Raw genomic sequence first — 16,184 nt, forward strand, 5'->3', positions numbered from 1 at the left:
GCTACATTTTCAAAATTCAGGGATCAATGTGGCCAAAGCAAAATGATCGTCTTCTTAGATGAAAGATGACATTAGATGCATGCTGGCTGGGCTGACCAACTGCAAATCTTTCTCTCCAACAAGGATTCAGACTTTAGCTTGTCATGGGCAGCTTGTCGGAATGCTGCCGTGATGCAATGAAAGCAATGCCTTGTGAAGATAAAGAAAAAGGGGATCCAAGCCATACTTAAGAATTCATGTCTTGTTCTAAATATTTCATTGTTGTACAGAGAGCAGAGTAGAGGCATACCGGTACATGTGCCTGTGTAATCATTCATTACAGTGGATGACGCAATCATACTTTTATAAGTCTTAGAAAAAATGTACTGATCTTTCCTCCCTCCCTTACTATAGTGTGCGTGTCCAATCCATGTGTCTATGTGTGCTACCTGTATGTCCACCTATACCAGGATTAGTGGAAGAAATATGTAACAAAAATAGGCTAATGTGTTCACTTCCGGCAGAAAGCGCGAAAATTTGCACCTAGGGGTATTTTTGTGCGCCGAATTCAAAAACTTGGCGTTCCCAAGCACTTTTCCCATGGGATCTGGTGGCTCTAATTCACTTACCATACTAGGGAAAAAAGACCCCACAAAAAAAATGGACCCTACACAACTGTGAAAAGTGATGACTCATCACTAAATCATAGTTTTGTGGGGTCCATTTCTTGCCCAAGGAATGTTTTTGTGCAAAACAAATGCTTGGAATGGATTCAGAATCATGAAAACCCCCTAGATAGACCCCTCACATGCTACTTTTTGGGGGGTCTTTTTTTCCTAACCCTAACCCTATGGTAAGTGAATTAGAGAAAAGTGAATTTGAGAAAAGTGCTTGGGACCGTCCATTTTTGAATTCAGCGCACAAAAATACCCCTAGGTGCAAATTTTCACGCTTTCTGCCGGAAGTGAACACCTTTTTCACATATTTCTCCCACTAGATAACCCAAGAACTGATGCTACCCTGAAACGTCCCATCATGGAAGACTCAATGGAGCTGCTGTATGATGATTCAGATCTGTGGCAGAATGACAGCCTCTCCTATAATAACATCACGGCTGCTGCCAATGCCAGCGGTGTGTTGTCAGTGCCTCCCCTCATATCAGCAGCCATGGACCAGGCCATCAGCCTCATCTGCATGGTCATCCTGTTCACTACCATGATATCTCTGGGGTGCACCATGGAGGTGGCCAAAATCAAGGTAATCTAGCTGGTTGCTCACACCTATCCAAGTGTGTGACAGACAGGTCAATATTCATTGTATGATTTCATGTTTTGTTTTGGCCAGTGCACTAGGGGCCCTATTTACATCCATCCATGCTAAACCCTTTTAACTATTTTGAAAAACATATTAAAATACTCCAAATAGACGATCTTCATCAACACTATTTAAAAATGTTTTTAAAAATAGTAAAATCAGTTTGATGAATAGCGAAATAGCTGAAGATGACAATGCATCATATCATGAGGCGTTGTGAGCTTGTAGATCTGCAATTTGTTGTCTTTGAATTAAAGTAATACTTGTTGGTGGTTAAATTAACTAACTATTATGAATGGTGTGAAGTACAGGTACTCAAGTACTGTACGTAAAAGATGTGAGTACTTCTTCCATCACTGTATATTATACTGGATCCTGACTTGATGTCCAACGCAAACCACAGTTAGAAGGCAGGTTGAGGGCCATTGAATTTAGGGATGCACCGATACAGGTCTTTTCAATTTCGATCCGATCCGATATATACATTTGGATATTTCCAGATACTTTACCGAAACCCGATACAGTAGGATACATAGCAAGTACAAAACAAAATGCATCACCTTTCAATTAAAGCCATTCTTTAAGGATTTAGGATAGGCTTCAGTTCAAATAACAGAGTGGAGGAGTGACGAAAAAGATTTGCTGGATAAGATAGTGGGATATCGATATATTTAATGTATTAGTTTATTTAGTATATGCTAAAACGTTTGGTTATGGCCGGGGCTTACAATTGTGTGATTATATTGCATATTTATAAGCCAGAGACTTGGCTATCTGTGACTTGGATCGGTGACGTTGTGTCCGATATCTGATACCGCAATATGACTTAATTAAGTCATATCGGGAGCCGATACCGATATTGGTGCATCCCTAATTGAATTGCCGAATGTCATCACATCAAGAAGAGAGGTGAATGGTGATGGGGTCAAGAAAGACATGGATGTTATGAATGAACCAACCATCTCCTCTCTCTCCAGGCCCACATAGTGAGACCCAAGGGTGTTGCTATAGCTGTGGTGGTGTTATGAATGAACCAACCATCTCCTCTCTCTGCAGGCCCACATAGTGAGACCCAAGGGTGTTGCTATAGCTGTGGTGGTGTTATAAACCATCTCTTCTCTCTTCAGGCCCACATAGTGAGACCCAAGGGTGTTGCTATAGCTGTGGTGGTGTTATAAACCATCTCTTCTCTCTTCAGGCCCACATAGTGAGACCCAAGGGTGTTGCTATAGCTGTGGTGGTGTTATAAACCATCTCTTCTCTCTCCAGGCCCACATAGTGAGACCCAAGGGTGTTGCTATAGCTGTGGTGGTGTTATAAACCATCTCCTCTCTCTTCAGGCCCACATAGTGAGACCCAAGGGTGTTGCTATAGCTGTGGTGGTGTTATAAACCATCTCTTCTCTCTTCAGGCCCACATAGTGAGACCCAAGGGTGTTGCTATAGCTGTGGTGGTGTTATAAACCATCTCTTCTCTCTTCAGGCCCACATAGTGAGACCCAAGGGTGTTGCTATAGCTGTGGTGGTGTTATAAACCATCTCTTCTCTCTTCAGGCCCACATAGTGAGACCCAAGGGTGTTGCTATAGCTGTGGTGGTGTTATAAACCATCTCTTCTCTCTTCAGGCCCACATAGTGAGACCCAAGGGTGTTGCTATAGCTGTGGTGGTGTTATAAACCATCTCTTCTCTCTTCAGGCCCACATAGTGAGACCCAAGGGTGTTGCTATAGCTGTGGTGGTGTTATAAACCATCTCTTCTCTCTCCAGGCCCACATAGTGAGACCCAAGGGTGTTGCTATAGCTGTGGTGGTGTTATAAACCATCTCTTCTCTCTTCAGGCCCACATAGTGAGACCCAAGGGTGTTGCTATAGCTGTGGTGGTGTTATAAACCATCTCTTCTCTCTTCAGGCCCACATAGTGAGACCCAAGGGTGTTGCTATAGCTGTGGTGGTGTTATAAACCATCTCTTCTCTCTCCAGGCCCACATAGTGAGACCCAAGGGTGTTGCTATAGCTGTGGTGGTGTTATAAACCATCTCTTCTCTCTTCAGGCCCACATAGTGAGACCCAAGGGTGTTGCTATAGCTGTGGTGGTGTTATAAACCATCTCTTCTCTCTCCAGGCCCACATAGTGAGACCCAAGGGTGTTGCTATAGCTGTGGTGGCCCAGTATGGAGTCATGCCCCTCACCTCCTTCTGCCTGGCTAAGGTTAGTATCCACTGTTAAGGCCTGACTGAATTATGTTTGCCTAATCGTCAGAATCATTTCCACTCATCTGTACAAAATCCTCTGTTGAAAGCTGTTCATATACATTTTCAAAGATATTTAGATTTTTAGATTTTTGAAAGTATAACATTATTCAATTTGGCCAATTATGGCTGATAGATAAACTGATAAGATATCCCTTTTAAATCTTAAATCGTATCCATGACAAGAATAAGACTTAGTGGCCGGTGTATATTTCGTAAGGAGATCACTGTATTCGAGAGACAGACAAGGTTAACACATACAGATCAAATATGGTGGTCTCTCACCGGAGAGAAAGAATGAGATTCAATTTAAATGCATCCTTATCAAAATGGGTGGAACGTACCATGGTCTGACAAATATGACACAATTTGTTATTATTGCGACCGTTAGGGAGCAGTTTACTATGAAAACCTCCACCGGCCGTCCGTCCGTCGGTCGGTCACACGTCACACGTCACACCTTTGCCCTGCTCATATCTCCGCATCAGTATATAGGGCTTGTTTGTTTATTGTATGACATCACGCCACATCATCAGCTGTGGACTCTGTGATGTCATCGTATCGCATCAGTATATAGGGCTTGTTTGTTTATTGTATGACATCACGCCACATCATCAGCTGTGGACTCTGTGATGTCATCGTATCTCCATATATGGCCATCTCCGTATATGGAGATATAAGTCGTCCATGCCCAAGTATGGGCTGGTGAGGTCAGACTTTGTGTGATGCGTAGGTTATCTCCATATATGGAGATTCAACATTCCAGGCAATGCTCTCTTCCCTGGTGAGAATTGCCCCTTTACATAGGGCTTGTTTGTGTATTGTATGACATCACGCCACATCATCAGCTGTGGACTCTGTGATGTCATCGTATCTCCATATATGGCCATCTCCGTATATGGAGATATAAGTCGTCCGTGAGAGGTGGAGGTTGTGATATTTGTGGAGATAAGCGACCAACGGTCGCTTATCTCCCGATTAGGGAGTCTTACTGGTATTAATGGATGACAATTATGACAGGTCCGTCGTGTAGCGAATTCATAGTCTGAGATGAGAGGATGGCAGGGCGGTGTCACCTTGGACCGGTTGGTTGCGACCGTAGGTCGCATTTACTATCAAAACCTGCACAAACTGTGAGTGAGTCCGTCAGTCCGTCAGTCTGTCTGTCACACCTCACACGTCACACTCTTGCCCTGCTCATATCTCCGCAACCGTTGCCCCGATCCATGCCAAATTTTGCACACACGTTCCTTGCCTGCCAAACTACAACCTCCAAGGACCCCCGGAGCTCCAGGGACCCCCAGGTCCCTGGGGGACCCCCAGATGTAAAAAATGACCAAATGTGCTAAACTGACCAAATGACCACCCCAACGGGGCTGCTCACGGGGAATTCCCGGGGAATTCCCGGGGACCACCGACTCCTGGTGCTCCAGAACGGATGCAAAAGTGGTGGCGCCCCCCAGTGGAGGACCCCCTACACTGCAGCTCACATAAAATGCCGTAACTCCGGCTAGGAGCGACCGGGACAGCCGGGGCCGGTACCTATTCGTCCGCCTTGCCGGCGCGGAGACCCCACCCCTCATTTATCACATGGCCCTCTTCTAGCGCCACCATGAGGCCGATTCTTGCAAAACACATTTTTGGACACTGCTCCTACAATTTTTGCCCTAAAATCACGCAAATCGGTACACAGTATGTCTACACACATCCCATCAACATGAATCTCTCCCATATAGCGCCACCTCCAGGCCGATTTTTAAAAACACATTTTTGGACACTGCTCCTACAGATTTTGCCCTAAAATCACGAAAATCACTACACAGTATGTCTACACTCATGTCATCAACATGGATCAGGAAGATTTTGGCAAAACACATTTTTGCCCTATTTGTGGAGATAAGTGACCTACGGTCGCTTATCTCCCGATTAGGGAGTCTTACTGGTATCTTGTGGTCAAGAGAAGCACGAAGCGCCTGCAAGTTAAAACATTACACTGACCCCAATCTGGCCAGGAATCGTCAAAGAAAAGGTCTTTCCTTTTCACTTTTGCAGCACTGCAGAAGTCTGTAATCGAGAGACTATACTGACCCTAACAGTGTCAGCTATCTTTCTGTGTCAAAGATTATTTGACGTGAGAAAGGTCATCTCAACATGTTGTTTCAACTTATTGTTTGGCATACAGAGATATGTTGGTGTCAGTACACAGGTCAGGACAGGGGGAAGTGGATCTTGACTTGGAGTTAGGCAGAGTTCACAGAAAATAGCATAGGATGTCATAACTAAATGATCCATAACTATTAAATATATTGGACCTGAAACTCTGAAACACTGTTTGTGTTCATCATTCATCATTCTCAGCATAAGACAGAGTCTTACTCATACAGTATGTTCTGTCCCTGTTCTCCAGGTGTTCCAGTTGGACCCAATGGCTGCCGTAGCGGTGCTGATCTGTGGATGCTGTCCAGGAGGAAACATCTCCAACGTCCTGGCCCTGGCCCTGAGAGGAGACATGAACCTCAGGTACGTATATACAGTACATCATCCATGATCCGTTCCATCTCTGATGTGTGGTTTTATAGAGCAGTGTTTCTCAAACTTTCAAATTTCAAGGTCTCTCCTCAACTCTGACAGTGTACAATTGGATCCATTTGTACCCATCCTAACTATTAGGTGTGGAGTGGGGGCCTTTCTACCCATTCAGATAATTACAATCATACAGATACTTCACCTAAACCACAGTCAGATTAAAATTAAAGTCTCTATCCGGATCACTGCTCAGTAAAAACATGACCTACAGTACACATCTGTATCTGAGACAATGGTTATATACTATGTGGAGAATATGTTTGCCAACATCCTATTCTACAATCCTTTAAGAGCCGCATCCCACTTCCAAGCCCATTCACGCCTACTTCACATCCACCTCAACTCATAGGTAGATCAGATGTAGATCAGATGTATGTCGCTAGAACTCACGGAATACCGCCCACAACCCTATGCCGTCCGCTCATTCGCTAGAGAGCAAGAGAGAGAGAGAGAGAGAGAGAGAGAGAGAGAGTCTCAGGTTACAAGAGGGAAGGGGGGGGGGGTCAGCTGCACAGGGGGAGAGAGAGAGAGAGAGAGAGAGAGAGAGAGAGAGAGAGAGAGAGAGAGAGAGTCTCAGGTTACAAGAGGGAAGGGGGGGGTCAGCTGCACAGGGGGAGAGAGAGAGAGGGGTCAGCTGCACAGGGGGCACACACACACACACACACACACACACACACACACACACACACACACACACACACACACACACACACACACACACACACACACACACACACACAAAATACATGAAGAAACAGTGCTTTTTGTGGGCAACATGGCTTGGAGCAGTTGTGCGTGTGTGCATGTGAGCACGCAAAGCGTGCGAACTCTAGAATTCGCCCGCCAAAGGCGGGCGATATTCTAGTACAGTACATTATGAAAGAGTTCTAGAATAGTTTTGGGCACTCTGGGCTTGTGTGGGCTGGGGTGACTGTCTAATGAAAGAGATGGATATGATAATAACAACTGTAATTGGCTGGTTCCTGGCAGACCATTAAACAATGTAATGGTAGGCCGCATGCCAAGGAGCCTGCTGGACATTATGTATTATGGCATTTATCACTCTCACATCCCCCACCAGACATGCATTATCACTTCATAAAAGGACAAGGCTGATAATTAGTTGCACATCATGTGCTTTGCTTTCCTGGCCATCTCCGCTTCTGGTGTCCGTTGTTCAGTAGCCTTGGCCTGTGGGATTGTTTTTCATTTCTGACATCACAAGAAGCAATGACGCCTTGCGCCAACCCTGTCTATGTCATCCAGGGGTGTCACACCAAATTCTGTGCCCTGGGTACAAGGATTCACTGCGAGCCCCCCATGAATGTTCTTCATAGGGGGGTTTAACCCATTTAGACTGGGAACGCATGATTACGCATTATTTTGTGCTTTAACTATTGAAAAGTAGCAGATATAGAAGCTCAGCTGCGGGCTTGTAGATCTGCTATCTGGAAAATGTGTGCCTTTGAATATTTCATATCCTTCAAAGGTTTTTTTTGAAAAACGTATGTTTTCCATCTCAAAATATTTAGCTCCAGGGATTTTTTTTTTTTTTTTTTTTTACAAATGTTCGCTTAAAAAATACAGATTTGCACACATTTTCAAAAATAGCAGATCTACAAGCTCGCAGCGCGGCACTCGGTGCCGCGCTGTGAGCTTGTATATCTGCTAAAGTTAAAGTATAAAACAATGAAGGCCCCTCTAACATGGGCCGTAGTAACTCAGTCCCACTCCCCCCCCCCCCCCCCTTGTGACGCCCCTGTGCATGTCATCATGTCATGAACCACTAATCACGGGCGGCTCTCATCCTATTATCAGAGTTGAATGACCTGCTGGTCATCACATCGCCCACCTGATCATTAAGCCATGAAATTACCATATTAAGGCCACAGGAGCAACCCTCCAAAATGCTGTTTTATAGCCAGGGGTGCAAGCAACATTTAATCAAACTAATCCGTTATAAAACAATAGGTGATATTAATTATATATTTTTTTGTATGATTGTTAGTTTTTAGATGAAGTAACATAATACCAAAAATTCTACAACAAGCTGTGAGCTTGTTCATCTGCGATTAATACAAATTATGATACTATTGTATGACATGGTATAAAATAGGGATTAAGTGCTTAATCAGACAAATCAATTTAGTCGATTATAAAAACAAATATTAGAAAAATGATCAATAGTTGCAGCCCTAATGCCATTCAGCAATAAAATGTGCATTGTCTTGTACTGTACCACTAATCTCCGGCAGCTCTCATTTTATTATCAGAGTTGAATGACCTGCCGGACACCCACTACAATCGCCCACCTGGTCATTAAGCTGTGAGATGATCATAATAATGCTATAGGAACCCCCCCCCCCCCCCCCCCCCCCCCATCCAACACACTGTTTTACTGTAACCTCCAGGTCAGTCACCCCATTAGGTTCCTGTTTGATTTGAGCACTTTATGGTCCCATCACACATCAGGACATTCCGTTTCTATCAGATCTCGATGGATCTTATCTGATTTGGTCAGAAAGAACTGTATCCATTAATACAGTCACTGACTAATGAGTTAAACACAGTGAGTCACTGACACACTAAAAAGGACATGGAATTACACTGTTATGGTTTGTGGAAAATAGCACCCCTGCTAAAAGATTACTTGTATTAGAATTGACATTGACTGATTCATATGTTACTGACAGTTGCATCCAGAGGAATAGTTGGGAAATACAGTTCTGCAAATATAAATTAACTACCGTCTTCTGATTGCTCTACTCTGACCTTTAGTAGAGCAATCTCTGAGTCCCTTACATTAAGTCAGTTTTAAGAATGTCAGGGTCACTAGTAACAGAAAGAGCCATGTCCTCGTAGCACAGAATATTTAGAAATAGATAAGATTGTTAAGACTTAAGACAGTAATGCTCTCAAAACTCTCCTGCGGTGACATAACGGATATACCGTTATGTATAACATACAATGAATCTCTTGGACAAATCCAGACATTTCTTTTTTAATGTAAGAAATGGGAGATGCATTCTATGGAGGGTATGCGCGTGACATCACTGTTGCTGGAAGTTATGTGGGAACACGCCTACTGAGTGGCAAAAAACTAATTTCTGCCATTGACAGCCCATACATCCAAACAGAAAAGTCCTATCTGATTGTATTAAACAAAGTTAACTCACCAATATTGCAGCTGTACTGAAAGCTTGAATTATCCTTTTTCTATCTGCAAAGTTTTTGTTTCATAAAAATCCACCATAGCCATGTTATGAGCTACTTTCTGTCAAGACATTCTGTGCATGTTTTTATTTTTCCAAGTGTCAAAGTTTGGAAGCACTCGTTTTCTACAACACAACATCCTGCTGCCTCCTGCATTATGTGCAAATTAGAAACAGGTGGTATGCAGGGCCGTTGAGTGATTTGCAACTAGCACTTCCAAACTCCAATGCTCCAAGCTGCTCAATGTTTTGCCACTCAGACAGTCTAGATTAGGGGGGCGGGTCCCAGTGGACGTGCATACCCTCTTATTTATGTATTTACATGGCAAATCAACAAACAATAATGAACTGGCATGTTAGGCAAGGCATCCATTTACTTGAAATGTGTGAATATATTTGTTAAATTGTGAGCGTTGAAACAACATTTGCAGCATGCAGTTATCCTTACCAGTAGCATCTGTTATAGTTCTGTAGTGTACATCCCCAGTGGTCCAAGTGTGTTTATGTCTTTCACATTATGCCGTATAAAACAGGTTCCATGGGAGTGTAGATTTGTTGGTCTGTGCTGTGGGGTGGGGGGTTAGTGAGACACTCATATTCTTAACTTATCTGTAAGATCATGTAGGATTCCAGTTTTTGCCTTTCTTGCCAATGATCTCCAACTCAAAATGTGCCCAACAAGGTGTAGTTTGCACCCGCCAGGACTGGAAAATAGTCTTGTGCAACATTGTCCCTTTTGTCTGTAAAAAGTGTCCTCTCCAGACCATGAATGCAGTTTTTACTATGGTGAAAGAAATGCAGATGCCCCCTCTTTCCATGCCATACCTGAAGGCAGCATTCAAGAGAATTGCCTTGTCCAAACTCTCCTGAACTTGAATGCAGCATCTTATGTTGAAAGAATTGCCCTCTCTGTGTAGAAACCCATGCCATTACGCCACATCTCCAGTATAGACTTGATTATGCTTAGTTTAGTGTGGTATCACACACTGAAAATAGCCGACCTCCAAGCTCACAACGTGTCGCAGCACGACGCGTTGTGAGCTTGGAGGTCGGCTATTTTCGATATTTCCACCAAAAGGCCTTTTAGAAATGTCAACCCCTGCCTCTCTAACACTCTCTGAACGTCCCTGGTGTGTGTGTGTGTGTGTGTGTGTGTGTGTGTGTGTGCATGTGTGTGTGTGTGTGTGTGTGTGTGCGTGTGTGTGTGTGTGTGTGTGTGTGTGTGTGTGTGTGTGTGTGTGTGTGTGTGTGTGTGTGTGTGTGTGTGTGTGTGTGTGTCTCAGTATTGTGATGACCTCGTGCTCCACGGTGCTGGCTCTGGGCATGATGCCCCTGCTCCTCTACCTCTACTGCCAGGGCTTCTCTGGTCTGGAGAACGCCGTGCCCTACGGCGGCATCATCCTGGCGCTGGTCATGACCCTCGTACCGTGCGGAATAGGAATAGTAATCAACTACTATAAGCCACAGCAGGCCAAGATCCTCCACAAGGTCAGAGCGTAAACATGGGAGGCTGAAATAAAGATGGACATGTTGATATGATGCACATAGCCTTGCTTAAAGGGTTATTTCACAAGAAGAATCCTCTCTCATACGTATGCCAGTGTGCCAATCATGATCACCCTCCCCTGTGCCAATGTTGGCACCCGTGCCCGAGGTTGCCCAACCCTGCCTTAAAGGATAACTTTGTTTTTTTACAACAAGGATTCATATTTTAGATTGTAATTAGAGAAAAGAAAAGATGAGTGTTTTTTTCGATTTTAGTATTTTGATTTCAGTGTGTGGGGGCATGACTGTGTACAAGTGGCTAAATATGTATTTTTAGACACAATAAGCTATCAATTTCTATTACACCAGCCTCCATAAGCCATCTGCCCATAAAAGATTGTGGTGCATCTTGGGAATGGGCCTACTGTGTCTACTATTTAGCCTTTGCATGCATGCCCCCAACCTGGGGGCATGCATGCAAATCAAAATAGTTAAAATCACTATAACGATAGAAAGAAGTAAATGAAAACATTTTAACACGCATCTTTTCTTTTCTCTAATAACTATCTAAAATATGAACTTGTTCAACAAAGTTGTCCTTTAAGTCATTCCCTTTTTGTTTCCCCAAAAGGCCAAACTGTTGGCCTGACCACTTTAGTCTGTTAAGCTAACTGTTGCCGGCTGCCATCACATCGCTGTTCCATCACACGTCTCTTGTCCATGTTGAACATTCTGCCAAAAACACCTTAAGTATTAGTTTAGTTACACAATTCATGGGACCAGTCTAATCTCCCCTCTCTTTCCACTGTTCAGGTGGGGATGGCTATAATGTGGACTGCTGCTCTGGTTGTGGGCATCATGGCCAGTGTTGGTGTCGGAGGCTCCATCATGACGGTGCTGTCTCCTCCGCTCATGTCCATTGCTGCTCTGATGCCCTTCATAGGCTTCACGTTTGGTTACGTCCTCTCCTCCATCTTCAGACTCAATGGATCGTGAGTGGTCATTTAAATGTGGACGATTGACGATCGTGCGGGCAGTATAGATCATCAGTCGGCAGTGGAGGGAATGGCAATGTTTTTGTAGTCTGAATAAGCCTAATTTCACTGCATGTTGGTGCTGCTTGCAGAAAATAACATATCGTCACTGTCTGGCAGAAACCTTGTATCTCCAAGTTTCAAGTGTGTAATTCTTTCGCAAAGCAAAGCCCTGCTTCATCAAGGCCGTCTCACAAAACTAGTGAAAACAGCAGATCTACAAGCTCACAACGCCTAGATCGGCTGTTTTCACTAGTTTAGTTCATTATTTAAATGATAAATACAAAACAAACGCTTTTGGACATACAAGGTTTCCACGCGATACCGACAATATTTTCAAGAAAATAAGTGAAAAGTAATAATTAGATTTGATTTCGTCCTTTTCTTTGATTCATTTAAATGATTAATCTTGTTTTATGGAACTTTTCGATTGCTTTCCAGGTCAAATCAGGGCCCTAATGGATATTTGGCCCAAAGCCGTTATTTATTTACCCATTAATCATGTCACAACACATGAAATAATCATGTACCTCGTCTCCAGGCGCGTGCACACATAGACATCAAAGGGGGCTTGAGCCCCTGCCATTTCACCTCTCCTCTCCAGACCAATGAATGCAGTTTTCTCTACGGTGAAAGAAACGCAAATGCCCCCCTTTCTGTGCCATAGGCACTACTACTAGCATTCAAGAGAATTGTCTTGTCCAAACTCTCCTGAACATGAATGCAGCATCTTAAGTTGAAAGAATTGCCCTCTCTGTGTAAAAATCCATGCCTTAGTTACGCCACATCTCCAGTATTGACTTGATTATAATTAGTTTAGTGTGGTATCAAGTACCGAAAATAGCCGACCTCCGAGCTCAAAACGCGTCGCAGCGCGACACATTGTGTGCTTGGAGGTCTGCTATTTTCAATATTTTCACCAAAAGGCCCTTTTAGAAATGTCAGCCCCCTGCCTCCCCTAACATTCTCTGCACGTCCCTGCCTCTCTCTGTGTTTCTATGACTTATGAATGAGCCCCCCCCCCCCCCCCTCAGGGGCCGGAGGACCATCGCCATGGAAACCGGCTGTCAGAACATCCAGCTGTGCACCACCGTGCTGAAGGTGGCGTTTCCACCGGACGTGATCGGGCCTCTCTACATCTTCCCCATGGTCTACATCGCCTTCCAGCTGATGGAGGCGGGCCTGCTCATCGTCCTGTTCAGATGTCACCAGAGGTTCAAGGTCAAAGAGAAAGGTGGGTCATCTACGTATGCACTAGGGCTTTAACCAAAAGGTCGACAAGTCGACTTCATTACACAAGTCGACTCTCACCAGGTAAAGTCGAAAAAAGGTTGAAATTAAACAAAAGAGTGCTTTGTATTTTTCAATCATTATTTTTGCTCCATGTGTGCGTGTGTGTAGCATTCAAACAGTAGGTTTGCTTATTGTCAAGGACAGAATTATTCTCTCCTTATTAAATGATGCTGGTTGCAGTGGAATCTATAATATTAACATTAAAAAGCCTTAAAGGAGCCTTAAAGGAAAAATATATATATTTTTTGTTTTTTGTCACATTCCTAAGGCGCTCTACAGACGGACAGCGGTTGCCGCCGGGGCTCCTGCTTGGATCTGCGAGGACCGCGCCGCGGTGATACACAAACACACTCGCTCTTTGAGTAAACGCTGCGCGGTATTTCACAAAGATGAACACAATCCATCTTTCACCGCCCGCGTACGCATGCACAAACGAGCACGCTCGCGGGGATTTTCACGGGACTGCGCCCGCTCGCCTCGCCGCCTCTAAACTTCGCTGCGCGGACGAAATAGCCGCCCGCCTCTCATTGAAAATGAATTACTAGCAGGCGGTGACCGCGTACCGTGTGCAATCCCCTTAAGACAAAAATGTGATAACAATAAATTTACCCCCATTCATTCCGGATGGGGACCCGTTTCGAAACGGGTCCCCATCCGGAATCAATGGGGGTAAATTTACTCGAATCAAATTTTTGTCTTAGGAATGTGACAAAAACCAAAATATATTATTGAACTCTACTCTCCATGGTGTGACTAATCAATAGAAAAAAAGTCATTTTGGGGGTGAACTACTCCTTTAAGGGAGAAAGGATCCCTTTACGCTATTCTATGAAGTCCAGAGGTACAGTACGTTATTTTCAGGTTTTGTTCCCCGGTCACCACCCGGTCAATGTGATGACGTCATCAACCGATGAAGACGACTTCAACTCAACTTTATACGGAGTCGAGTCGACTTGCAAAAATCACAAGTTGTTAATGCCCTAGTATGCACACCATAGATTACAGCTAAGCCGTGATAAATTAGCAGCCTTTAGGAATAAAGGTCACGATGTCTAGTCTAGCGTAAAAGTTCTAAACATAATTGATAGCAAAAACAAGCCTGCAACTTAAGTACAATCCAGCTGAAAAAGCACAAGTGCATATATCAATGTTCAGCACACATGCACAAATGAAGGCATAATAATTTCACATGAGTAATTTTGTTTACTCTGCTGCTGGCTTCTCCAAAACTCCTGGCTCCTCCAAAAAACAATCTGACCACGCGGTGAATCTTCCCTCTGCCCTCCTGCAGAGAAGAAGATGTACCAGCCAGCCTCCACCGCTCAGGAGCAGGTGAAGGAGAAGATGTACCAGCCAGCCTCCACCGCTCAGGAGGAGCAGGTGAAGGAGAAGATGTACCAGCCAGCCTCCACCGCTCAGGAGCAGGTGAAGGAGAAGAAGCCTGCTGATGTTTCTGTATGATGGATGGATGAATCCAACAGAACCTCTCAACACCCACCAGCTGTGTGAACTCTTTCACTAACCAAGCATGAAGAAGCTGTTACCTGTTCCTTCTGTTGTACCTGACCGTAGAATCCTCTGTATTCATTTCAAGTCTTAAGTCTGAGAGTTGGTTAAATGTGTACACTGTTTAGGGGCGTCACAAGGGTGGGGGGGGGGGGGGGGGGGGGGGGAGTGGTACTGAGTTACTAGGGCCCAAGGTGGAGGGGACTGGAATTATTTTATACTTTAGCTATTGAAAAATAGCAGATATAAAAGCTCAATGAAACTGCGAGCTTGTAGATCTGCTATTTTTGAAAAGTCATGAAAACGGTATGTAGCAAACATGTAACTCAAATTTTGCTTCTGGGGGGGTCCCTGGAACTAAATATTTGAGATGAGGGTCCGTTGCCAAATACATATCATTTTGGGCGTCCTTCACATGAAAGGATTTGAGCACCACTGAAATAGAAACATAGGTTTTTCAAAAAACCTTAGAAGGATTTGAAATTTTTCAAAAATAGCAGATCTACAAGCTCGCAGCGCCGCGCTGTGAGCTTGTAGATCTGCTATTTTTCAATAGTTAAAGTACCCAGGGCCCAGAATTTGTTGCGACACCCCTGACTCCGTTACAAATGGATACACGGAGGATTTTACTTTGTATTGTTCAACAAACTTGGAATAGAAAATTAACAGCTTTGTGATACTGCAAAAATAAGCTGTCCACATTATTAACGTTTAAGTGAAATCACTATGTACTGTATGCAGTATGCACTGACATTAGAAACAAAACTATTCTCACACGCACAAATTGCAACTGCAATCCTGACTGAGACAGGCTCGAGTTTGGACAGACAACAGCCACGGTGGATCACAAAGTTCTCTATTTCCAAGTAAAATACTGCTTGCCATGCCTTAGTTGTAATCATATGGTAGCCAACCACAAGGAAATAAGATAATAAGACACAAGAGTAGATACATGGCATGACTCTGAATATGTGTGGGGTGGATGGCCGACTTCCAGACCAGTATGCATTGTAAATGAGGGTCTCCCTCAATGATCTCTCAAAGAATTTAAATAAAGGTTGAATGAATTGATTAGCTCGATGCACAAGAATAGGTGTCACACACCCAAACCCATTGATGAGGGTTCTCTAAAGTTTGACTATAGCCGTTTTGCATTAAGAGGGTGACATCTTTCTCAGTTCTGATACTGGTCACACCTAGCTCTGAGTCCAAATTATTTGACTCTGCCAGGTGTGAGTGTGACTGTTTAACTTCATCAGGGAGTCTAGAACCATTTGTGTCAATACAAATTTGGCAACTGAATCAGCTTAACACCTCCAAGTCGATTGTGGGCATCTTCACAACTAGCTTTTATATAATGAAGAAATATTTTAACTTGACAAAAGCTTAATTACATTTCCAGTGGCACATAAACATAAAAAGATCAGTTTTTGGTGCTGTTCATCAGTTATGGTTCATTTTATCAGTCCTCTGCCACATAAGGTACAATCTGTACAAAGTAGCTTGTAGCTACTTTTTCTATTAAG

General features: G+C 43.8%; 1 protein-coding gene across 1 annotated transcript; it reads left to right on the plus strand.

Annotated features, from left to right (window-relative positions):
• Nucleotides 1–1,014: 1,014 nt before the first annotated feature.
• LOC308300326 (hepatic sodium/bile acid cotransporter-like) lies at nucleotides 1,015–14,613 on the plus strand (the record flags this gene model as incomplete). Its single annotated transcript, XM_080744142.1, has 7 exons — nucleotides 1,015–1,236; nucleotides 3,415–3,501; nucleotides 5,950–6,062; nucleotides 10,624–10,828; nucleotides 11,639–11,817; nucleotides 12,894–13,093; nucleotides 14,444–14,613. The coding sequence occupies 7 exons, from the start codon at nucleotides 1,015–1,017 to the stop codon at nucleotides 14,611–14,613; spliced, it is 1,176 nt and encodes a 391-aa protein (XP_080600268.1).
• Nucleotides 14,614–16,184: the final 1,571 nt, after the last annotated feature.

Source organism: Nannobrachium achirus, assembly GCF_963921795.1.
Source record: "Nannobrachium achirus genome assembly, chromosome: 16".
NCBI classification, from domain to species: Eukaryota; Metazoa; Chordata; class Actinopteri; order Myctophiformes; family Myctophidae; genus Nannobrachium; species Nannobrachium achirus.